General features: G+C 37.8%; 1 protein-coding gene across 3 annotated transcripts in view; it reads right to left on the reverse strand.

The window, feature by feature from the left end:
- Positions 1–1576: 1576 nt before the first annotated feature.
- Positions 1577–11542, reverse strand: part of ppp1r13l (protein phosphatase 1, regulatory subunit 13 like) — a 16929-nt gene continuing 6963 nt past the window's right edge. The window contains exons 2-9 of one of the 3 annotated variants that reach the window (XM_016237024.1): positions 8771–8850; positions 7254–7593; positions 5954–6426; positions 5731–5868; positions 4633–4766; positions 4376–4542; positions 3334–3527; positions 1577–2498 (exon numbers count right to left, since the gene is read on the reverse strand). In XM_016237024.1, coding sequence (XP_016092510.1) covers positions 2463–2498; positions 3334–3527; positions 4376–4542; positions 4633–4766; positions 5731–5868; positions 5954–6426; positions 7254–7593; positions 8771–8850 — 1562 coding nt within the window. In that variant the 3' untranslated portion in view covers positions 1577–2462. The remainder of the gene's footprint in view (positions 2499–3333; positions 3528–4375; positions 4543–4632; positions 4767–5730; positions 5869–5953; positions 6427–7253; positions 7594–8770; positions 8851–11542) is intronic. The other 2 variants (XM_016237025.1, XM_016237023.1) reach the window with 2 other exon arrangements.

An 11542-nucleotide genomic window follows, 5' to 3' on the forward strand; every position in this document is an offset into this window, starting at 1 on the left:
CAAGTATGGAGAACAGCGATAGATGGACGGACGCTGAAGTGCAGGCACTTGTAGCAAATGTAGCACTGCCAGTTGTCGTTGGAGAGTCTTAGTCCTCCTTTCCGTTCTTTCAATAGCTTTATGTATACGTCAACATTCAATGTCCATTATTGTGAAACCCGCGAGACAACAAAAACACAGCTCCGATCATAGTCCTCCATCCTCCGGTTGTTAATGTTGTTTTTCTTTGTTTTCGTTGTTGAACGCCGCGCACAAATGACTTCGCTGTCAACCGGCTTACGTCACTTCCTAGTACACACTGTCAGTGCGAATGCAACCCTTTGAATGGTACTGGGAAATAGTTCGCGCAAAATCGTCCCAGTAGTTTAGTACCGTACATTTAGTTCTGGAACTAAAGCGGTGCGAAAGGGCCTAATAGTTTACACTTTATTCATCTGCAAGTTACAGCTTTGATTTTTCTATTATTTTTTCAGTCATAGGCTACATGTTTTTGTGTCCTACTGGCTTGATTACTTCAGAGTTATTGTTTTAAGAGACTCTTGAGCTTCTAGCCATCTCAAAGTTTTATGTTCACCATAAAATAAATAATAGCTACTGAAGTCTTCTGAGGCCATTTTAGAGCAATGGCGGTCTCACACGGGAAAGGGCGGAATTACCTATTGAAACCAAACCTGCGTTTATGTGACGAAAGCGATTCCATAAAACGCATCAAAGTAGTAGGCTACTGGTACGTAAGCGTTATTTAGTGTAAAATTCTTTAAACAATAACACTTACTGCACTTGACATTAACAATAGTGGTTATTTCACAATGCACTGAGGACATCTGCCTTTGTTATAGAATTCATACACGCTACCTGTGGCTATAATAGTGCACAGTGATGTTTACTTAGTCCATGGCTCTCAAAACACTGTATTCAGGAGAATAAAGCCCCTCGAGGCTTATGCAATCTTAACCACAAGCATAAAGATATTACAAGCAAACAGAAAATGAAAAGCTTTGTTTGACGCTCCAGCTCTTGCAGTGTAGGCGGTGGCTTTAAATATGTTAGGCTATGCCCAGAATTATATTTGCATACGAGTATATGAAATTCGTTCATTAATTAATGTAAGCATACATCTTTTGAGTGTGGTGGAATGAAAGAGCCTATCTGATAGCAGGCTGATCAAAAGAATCCTTTGGAACTTAACAAGATTAATTAGCTTGTTTTTCCTTAATTAAACTAGAGTAAGCATAATAATGCTAGATAATTAATTAATCAGATATGATTCAAATAATATATTCTCTATAGAATGTTTACAACTCAATCAAAATACAGAAAACATAGTAATGGATTATACCTGACCAAGAGGGTAAAGAAAATTAAGCTCATATATCATATGCAGTCCTCGCTACCAAAGTTTACACGAATAAATAAAAATGCTGTGCTAGAGTGACCTCTAGGTGTCATGGGAAAAATGTATTTATAGTGATATCAAGACTGACTTAGCTTTGCCCTCTGCTGGTGGCTTTAATGCACAAAAATCATTGCACACACAGATACAATAAACAAATAATGAGCTTTATTAAGTTATTATGCATGTACTGTAAAGAATCAAACAAATCTACAATTAGTATTTATTTATTTTCCTTTTGTGTAAGAGTATTACAGAGAGTAACAATTTGTCATCGTCTTCTTAACAGTTACAGTCAGTGGATTCAACAAGGCAAATAAAAGAAACACACACACACACCTCTAAAACAAACTTCCCTCACATCAAAGCAAATATTTAACACACAACCCACATGGAGAGTACACTGTTTTGAGAAGAAAACTTTAGCTCATATTTCATACTACATAAAGATCACTGTGAAAACAGACAGGAAAAACAAGTTTAAAAGTTACATAAAAAAGGCTAACATTTTGGTGTGGAATACTGTAAATAATCCGAAGCTGAGTTAGGACAGGTTATTCAAATACATATCTAAAAAACTTTTTTGTATCTATGCAACATTACTGATTAACAGCTGATACACTAACATGCAAAGTAAGCATAAACAAAAGCAATACTGATAGACTGACGAATTTCCTTCCTGCTCAGTGCTGAAAAACATTAGTCAAGACAAAGAATGAACCTTTCCGGACAAACAAATTATGAGACTTTATGCATTTATGTATCAAATCCAGTTCAGTTTGCTCATACAATTAAACTGAATCCCTATTCTCAAATAAAATAGGTAGACTGCTTAGCTTTACAAGCTAAAACTATTCCCAGTGAAGCGACTTTGTCATGGTGGTCTATAGAGAAAAGCTGTACAGTGTGCATGTTTAAAATCCCATCATAGCTGTTCACTAAACACAATTTAAAGGGAAGGAGGAAGAGAAAAAACTCATTCAGACACACATGTGAAACCTGCATTCAGACTAGGTCTGCATGTTTCAGATGCATTGATTGCTATTGTCTTCTATGTTTGTGGATGCGTTCAGCAGAGTGATTTAGGCCGCACTTTCGGAAAAAGCTGCATGAGAGAGAACGAGAATAATTAGGTTAATTGAAGACCTGCCAAACCTCACTGTCCACTGCATGCTTGTAATAGTATGAATATTAGGACATAAATGACCTTGTATTAACTAAGTAAAAATTAAAGGAATGTATGAAAGACAAAGGGTTGTGACACTTCACCAGTTGAACAGCATTTTAAATATTGCAGTGGAAGACACCAGCACATGTTTTGTTTTTGAATTCAATGCAGAGTATTTAGGTGACAAATTTGAACACGAGTGAAATATGCAGAGGAAATGTTTTCATGTTAAACTCTCAGTCGTGTGGATTCCCAAATAAATGGCTGTCACCTGCAAAATTCTGCAGAACAACGGTAAGTGTGTATGTACCCCTAGACCAGTGTTTCTCAACCTTTTTTTACTTAAAGGCCCCTGATTTTCCAACAAAATTATCCAAAGGCCCTCTATATTGGCTAAAATATTTCTGCTCTAATCATGAAATCGATGCTGGGAATGTTAATATATTACATAGAATTATTCAACCACAATTCATTTTGTGATCCAGAAGCTCCAATGATTCTGCATTTTCTTTAATTAAAACTTTATTGAAACAACCCATCTGTGGGGAAAGAAAAGAAAAAGAAAAACAACTAGGGGAAAAACAAATATGATTTCATTCAATCTTGATTTTGTGTGTTTTTAGAATTGTAATTAAGTTATTATATATATTTAATTTAATAATTTAATGTCATCCCGTCCCCCCTTTTGAAGTTTGCCAAGGCACTCTGTTGGAATGTTGACCCCTTGACCTCTAGCTGACCACTATTTTTCTTGTAAAAGAGCGCTTCTTACCCCAAAGTAGTTGTTTGGTACGAAGCCCTCCCTGCCACACAGTGAAGCCCAGGACCAGTCCACCCCTTCAGGCTTCTGCAGGATGGTCACCATGTCTCCTTCTTTGAAGCTCAGTTCATCTGGAGTCTGGGCAGGATATCCCCAAAGAGCGTACACCACCCCACTGTTCTCTACACCCATCGCTTCCTCCACACCTAAACAAAAAAACATGCTTAATGGTGACTAAAATAAATTAAACTACTTTATACAGTACAGCACTGTGCTCAAATTACTCATTGTTGTGATCCGTCTCCTCGGTGTCACCGTAGCGCCATTTTGGAGAGTATCCACTAAATGCAAACTGCGTATGCTGTTCTGTGTCAGCTGCACCACATGGATAAGTGTTCTACGTTTATTTACGCTTTGATTTGAATGAAAACAGTGTATCAGTGTGGTGCGGCTGACACAGAACAGCATACGCAGTTTGCGTTCAGTGGATACGAATTGTTGAATAAAGTCGTTATTTTTGTTTTCTTTGCGTACAAAAAGTATTCTCGTAGCTTCATGAAATTCAGATTGAACCACTGATGGCAGATGGACTATTTTGACGATGTCTTTCACACTTTTCTGGGCCTTGACAGTGTTATTTACTGGGCAGTCAATGGGACAGTCACAAGCCTCCCGGTTTTCATCCAAAATATCTTAAATTGTGTTCCGAAGACGAACGAAGCTTTTACAGGTTTGGAACGACATGGGGGTAAGTGATTAATGACAAAATTTTCATTTTGGGGTGGAGTATCCCTTTAATAAGGGTGTATTAAAATGTCATTTCCACCCAATAGTTTCTGAATTAGCTGACTAGTACTGACCGTTGTTTCCAACCCATATGAGACGATGATACTATTAACTCAGGAATGTACAGCTCATTGTGACATGCTAAATATAACGCTGGGAGTTAACGCACATGTAGGTGTTTGCCTGAAAAAACTGGTGTTGCGCCATGCGGTTTACCTGTGTACACAAGTAAAGTCTGTTTTCATTTTTCTCATGACATCACCCTCACCTCTCAGGAAGCTCTCACACTCCTTGTAGCCCGGGGCGTAGGGGTCACACTTCTGTGCCGCTGTGGCCCCATCACTGTCTGTCACGGCCATCACCGCTGCTCCATTCCGCACCAGAAACTCACACATTTGCTGGTCATTACAAGATGCAGCGCAGTGCAAGGGCGTCCTGGTTAGTGAGACGAAAGTGAATATGTGCTGTTCACATGCAAATATATAAGAATTGATATATATATACTTATTAAATTGATCATCTCACCAGCCGTGGCTGTCTGGAGCGCTAACGTTAGCCCCTATCCGCACGAGAAACTCCACCACTGGGAAGTGTCCACCACAGATGGCATTGTGAAGGGCTGTGATGCCTTCATCATTAGCCTGGCTTGGGTCACTCACCTATACAGGGACACACAAGTGCACTCTTAAAATGACAAACTGAACAATTATGTAACATTATGAAACATTTACAAGTAGGATGCTTTTGCATTTTAACTACGTGAAAGACTTAAAGTTTTGAAAGTGTCCCTATTTTTTCTCATTTATTTGTATTTTGTTTTTCAATATACATTATGTATTTTTAAAGCATTTTATATATGCAAGAATTTTTATTTTTTGTTATTATTTTCATATTTATCATCATTTAAAATATTTTACATTTAGATTTTATCTGTGCTGGAGTATTATTATTATTATTATGTTTTTTTAGTTTCTAGTTAGAAAGGCCTCAGAACATTTTTATAAACATCAAAAAAGTCAGTTTTTGTCCCTATTTTAGTGCACACAAGTAGTAATTTCTTAGCAACCTCAAATTTTTATTTTATTTAATTTTAAAATATTTTTTTAGCAAGCTAATTCACTGCTAGTTTTTATTTGTCATTTGTTTAAATAATTTTTAAAAGTTTTATATTCAAATGTAAAAACAAAATACATTAAAGACTTGGTCCGTCATAATATCATGGTCAAGAGAATTCACAATAACAATATTATTGTGATATCTAACATAATTTTGCGGCGGGGGTATTTTTTCTGTTTTATGACAGATGGCAACCAGCATTATGATGCAATACTCCTGCGTACCATATTGGAGTGTCAACCAGTTACTGACACTTTATTATTTACAATATTATTTTATGTGCAATAATATCACAGTATTTCAAATTTTTTTTATATATAATGGTTATCATCAATAATGGTATATACTGACACACGCCTACCCTGTCTTACACTCAATGAAGTTGTGTGGTGCCTGTTTTTTGGTGTGCTGTTGCCCCAGACTGAAAGTAACCCTATTCAGTGCTGATGCTAGTTGCCACCACCTCTAAGCTACCATAGTGCAAGGTACCAAAGCAGTGAGACATACCTCCTGCGCAGCCCTCTGCACAATTTCTAACTCTCCTACTAAAGACCCATCCAACATCAGCACCAGTGGGCTAAGGTGAGCCCTACGGCTGGAGGATTTATTGGCTTTGCTGCCCTTCCGTAAGATAGAGTGAATACCCTGAAAGAGAAGAGAGATTCAAATCAAATATCCTCTTAACTGTCACTGGTCTCTACTGTATCTGTGTAATCTGTCTGCCCCTCACCTTCTGTTCAGAAGAGACCTGTATCTCTGTGATTGGTACTGGAACTATAGCTACAGCAGATTTGGAAGTGTCTTCCCCATCTGAAGAGCTGTTACTTTCAGCAGCTGGTTCTCCTTTGACACGGATGGTCTTCCTGCGAAACAGTTTATTGATCATTTGCTTGTAATGGTTGTGCGGTTGGGTAAGGGGCAGGTTGTACAGGGTCTGAGGAATTTCAACTGAGCCGCGTTTCTTCAGGGCCCTGGGGAACTCGGCCCGGATACGCATCACTTCGTCCAGGTCAGTGTCCAACTCTGTCTGTGGGGCCACCATGGGCTGTAGACGTGTGGGGCTGAGAGGGCGAGGAGGCATCTCTGTATCCTCCACTTTACCCTCTTCTTCTGGTTTCATGCCTTGGTCAGTTAAGTTCACAGGGCCTTCTGTTTTGTCCTGTCTCTCAAGCTCAGCATCAACATCTCCAGGGTGAAGTACTGCTTATAAGAAAAAAAATATATAATGAAAAATGTAAATTGCAAACTGCAGTTAAATACATACATACATGGGTCAAAGACAAATAATCGTGTCCATAATAAAATAATAATAATTTAAAAACGTAGTTCCTTGAAATGTAATCTTTGTATTAATTGTTTTCAAAATGGTTTTAAAAACAAATGATTCATTTACAAATATTACATTTTTGGGGAGTTGCACAACATGACATTTTCAAACTAAACTTGCCTTCATCATATAATGGTCAAATTATCTGATATTGTAATAGACTTACTGACCTTGACACAGTCATGAGGGTCTGCAGGGATCCACTCTATGATATAATTTCCTGATTTATTATTTATTTTTTTCTGCATGTTGGTTTAACCACATGATTTTGATTTGGCAGACAGTTCAAATATTAATATATAAAAAAATACAACACTAAATACATTAAATATTTATTTCATGAATGTTTAATATGTGTGGAAATGTTAATAATCAGAATAATAGAAATAATAATACAAGACTATGCCAAGCTACTGTACATAATGATGTTTTATTTAAATAATTAATTTGAAGATTCCTTTAATGAGTTTTTAAAGTGATTTTACTGTATGTCCCCCTCAAAAAAAAAATCAAAATGAATTTTATTTCAGAAAACAAAAGCATTCTCATGACATGTTGTTTCAAAGTCACTGTATGCATGAACTGCATTTTTTTTTATGTATTTTTAAATACATTAATAGATGCAGACCAAAAAATGAGTGTCAAGTCATTGACTCATATACGAGTGCCTGTCGGCCCACTCATGGCTTCTGGTTGAAGGTACCTTCTCTATAGTAGGGAGGTTGTCTTTGAGGTTGCGGTGTCTGATTTTGCCGCAGGTACTCTTGGGGCAGGGGAAGATGCTGAGGCTCTCCCACTGGGCCAGGGGCGTATCTGCCGTCAGCCGCAGCATAGTACGGGTTCTGGAGCCTCATGATGACAGAAAGCGGGATCGGCCTCTGCTTACTGACTCCAGAGCTTTCAGGTGGAATGGAGATACGGGAACTGATTGGCTGAGGGCCGTAAGGTGAGCTGGTGCCGGAGGCGAGTTCAGGGGGCACTGAGATACGAGTGTTCCTCGGGAGCGAGCTGTGGGATGATGGGAGCGAACGGGACACAGTATCCTGATGAAAGAGACAGAGAAAGAAGCTATGAGAATTAGAGAACATTATTTTCTTTAAGTGATAACATAAAATGGAAGCATATTTCTGCCACAGAATAAAAAATAAATTTCATGATTGCGATCTGCAATTCTGACTTTTTTCCCTCAAAAAAAAAAAAAAAAAAAAAAGTTATCTTGCAATTTTGACTCCCCCCAGTATTTAACAAAAAAACTGACACTTCTGACATTTTGAGATATAAACTCAGAATTGTGAGATCACAATTACCTTTTTTATATTTTTATTCCATTCCAGCTTTAACAGGAGAGTGCAAGACAGTAAGTAACATGCTTGTAAGAAAATGTGACAGCAGCTGTTGCCTGTTTCATATGGGAATTGTCTACACTTGTTTCTATTACCTGGAAAGTCTTAAAATATAATTATATACAAACATGATGTTTTTTCCTATTGGTTCAACAAGTCAGAATGGTTAACCAGCTGGCAACAAACCCCTATAAAGGAACTAAGAGGAAAAAGGCAAATGAAAAGACGTGTGGGAGAGAAAGAAAGAAAATGTCAACAGATTTGTCCTTGAACATCTTTGGCTCAGATCCCTGATTTGATTTGTTCAGTTAATTCAACAAATGACATTTTACTGTAGTAGTGCCCTGAGCAAAATTAAGACACATTAATACACATGCACCTACAAACATGTTCACACACAACACAAAGTCTGCATACCTTCTTAGCACCAGGAGGTGCGTCCAGGTTTGATTCTAACAGGAGAGTGCAAGACAGTAAGTAACAGGCTTGTAAGAAAATGTGACAGCAGCTGTTGCCTGTTTCATATGGGAATTGTCTACACTTGTTTCTATTACCTGGAAAGTCTTAAAATATAATTATATACAAACATGATGTTTTTTTCCTATTGGTTCAACAAGTCAGAATGGTTAACCAGCTGGCAACAAACCCCTATAAAGGAACTAAGAGGAAAAAGGCAAATGAAAAGACGTGTGGGAGAGAAAGAAAGAAAATGTCAACAGATTTGTCCTTGAACATCTTTGGCTCAGATCCCTGATTTGATTTGTTCAGTTAATTCAACAAATGACATTTTACTGTAGTAGTGCCCTGAGCAAAATTAAGACACATTAATACACATGCACCTACAAACATGTTCACACACAACACAAAGTCTGCATACCTTCTTAGCACCAGGAGGTGCGTCCAGGTTTGATTCTTTCCAGTTGCTGTTGGGTACAGATGGTCTGATCCATTCATTCTCTACAACATAAATAGGAAATCATGTAATTAAGAAAGAATTAACATTGAGAGAGTGACTAGACTACAGATGCTGGTTTGTGCTTACAGTCAATCCTCTATTGCATGATGGTAACAAACAATGTCTTCACATTGCAAGCACATGACATGGCGATAAATGGTTAATAATGATGTATGGTTAAAATGGAGGTTTGAATACTATCTTGGATTTTAATAAAAATTTAAAGATTGTGTAGAGCACTGGAGAAAAAGAATTAGAGAATATTAATAATAATATTGTAAACTTTTAGAGCACTGAAGTCATATTAATTATTTGTATATTATGAAGGCTTAAAGGGGTCATATGATGCAATTTCAAGTTTTCCTTTCTCTTTGGAGTGTTACAAGCTGTTCGTGCATAGATAAGATCCCTAAAGTTGCAAAGACTAAAGACTCAAACCTAAAGAGATATTCTTTATAGATCTTGGATTTTAATAAAAATTTAAAGATTGTGTAGAGCACTGGAGAAAAAGAATTAGAGAATATTAATAATAATAATATTGTAAACTTTTAGAGCACTGAAGTCATATTAATTATTTGTATATTATGAAGGCTTAAAGGGGTCATATGATGCAATTTCAAGTTTTCCTTTCTCTTTGGAGTGTTACAAGCTGTTCGTGCATAGATAAGATCCCTAAAGTTGCAAAGACTAAAGACTCAAACCTAAAGAGATATTCTTTATAAGTTTAGACTCGTCCACGCCCTCCTAAAATGCCTCGTTCAAACATGACCCCACATGTCTACGCCACTGTGTGGGAAGATTTACATAACACCACCCAAATGTTCACGCAAAGAAAGAAGACATAACTTTGATTCTTGCTGTAGTATTATTGACGCCGCCGCCATGTCGTGGAGATGCTGTGTTTCGTTGTGAAAGCGAAACTTTGTTTGGCCTTCCAAAAGAGGACACGACTAGAAATCAGTGGTTAAGTTGTATTTACAACACTGTTTCAGAACAGTTCAAACCAAATATTCAGATGTGTGCAGTGCATTTTACGGAGGCCTGTGTTAAATCAAATAAACACGACGTTTACTCAGTTAACGCACTTTATTCCTTTCATCACCTCGCTCACATAAGCAACACGGTTCAACACTATTCCTCTCCAACAACTCCCCCTTTTGCGCTCACCTTTGAACCAGTGCATGCGCTAACCTCATTTTTAACCCAGAAGAACCTTCTTCCATGTGAACAGAGTAGGGAGGAAATAACATGTTAACAATCTCCCTATACTTTAAACAAAATTAAATTATAAAATATAAATATAAATAAAAATATAAATTAAAAAAAACATACAAAACAAAGATTAGTTACCAAAACAAAATGTTGTATATCCTATTGAAAGTATCGTTTTATTCAAATGAACCTCTTTCCTCTCTTTTTATTTTTTTTTAACAAGTGTCCCCAGTCCTTGACGAAGTGCTTTCAATAGCACCATAGTCCTTCACTGAGTACTTTCAATAACATCAGGGCGGACGCTCCTTTTTTTGTAAGACAGTCAGCGAGTTCAGTTTTTGTGTCCGACAGAGTACCTTCTTGATTCTTTTACTCTGTATGAGCTCCTTTATGTTGCTTATTTCCAGTCGAAGACGTTTCTCAGAGACCTGTTTTGTTGACTTAAGGGCATCAAACAGAGAGCGGTTGTCTGTCACACAGATCAACGGAGGAGTATTCAGCTCAGCAGTTCCAGTAGTAAGTTCAGAAAAGAGTAGTGCTTGTCTCCTGTCACATACATGTTATCTGTGGGCCTAAGCTGCTAACGTAGTGCCCTTTTTATTCACTCAGAAGACTCTGCTTCTGTAAATGCTTTCCTAGAAGCATGTAAAGCAGAAATGTGTTCTCCCACTTTAGCACTCACAGTGGTACCTTCTAGAGCAGGCAATTTATCAACTAATACAGAAGGAAGGTTAGGATTCTGTCCAAACACTAATTGGTATGGACTGTAGCCATGAACATTCAACATACTGTTCTTAGCCATGAGGGCCCAGTCAAGGGCAGTGTGCCAGTCACATCCATTTTCTCGTTTGACCTTCAGGATGATCTCGGTGAGTGTTTGGTTATGTCTCTTGAGTAGTCCGTTGCTCCAGGGACTGTATCCAGCTGTTGTTCTTGTCTCGATGTAAAAGTTTTCAGCCATGTCTCTGATTTCTTGGTTGTTGAATTCCCCTCCATTATTACTGTACAGCTTCTGGGGGGCACCATGGACACTAAGTGTGAATGAAGGAGTTGACAATTTCAGATGACTTCTTTGTTTTCACAATGTTTCCGGCGCTGAAACGTGTAAAGTGGTCGATGATGTGAAGATACCATACACCTGGTTCTAACTCATGTAGATCCACTGCCACTGTCTCGTTATATTCTGAAGCCATGGGCAACCCCACAGCAGGCTTTGGCTTTGTCCTCTTGTACTTTTGGCATATTTCACAGTCATATACTATTTGTTGTAGAATAGTAAAACATTCTTTGTCCTTATTTCCTGAACTGTGAATGAGCCTCTGTAGCCTGTCTGCCGACGCGTGACCAAACTGTTTATGGAGCTTCAGAAGGACTTTGCGTTTCTCATCTGGAGACATATTTTCTGTCACTGTTAGAACTTCCTCTTCAGTTTGATCTTTTTTAGTGTCTTTGTCTCTGATATCGACACAGTAATGTCCAGAA

The sequence above is a fragment of the Sinocyclocheilus grahami genome, unplaced genomic scaffold, assembly GCF_001515645.1.
Source record: "Sinocyclocheilus grahami isolate Dianchi unplaced genomic scaffold, SAMN03320097.WGS_v1.1 scaffold503.1, whole genome shotgun sequence".
NCBI classification, from domain to species: Eukaryota; Metazoa; Chordata; class Actinopteri; order Cypriniformes; family Cyprinidae; genus Sinocyclocheilus; species Sinocyclocheilus grahami.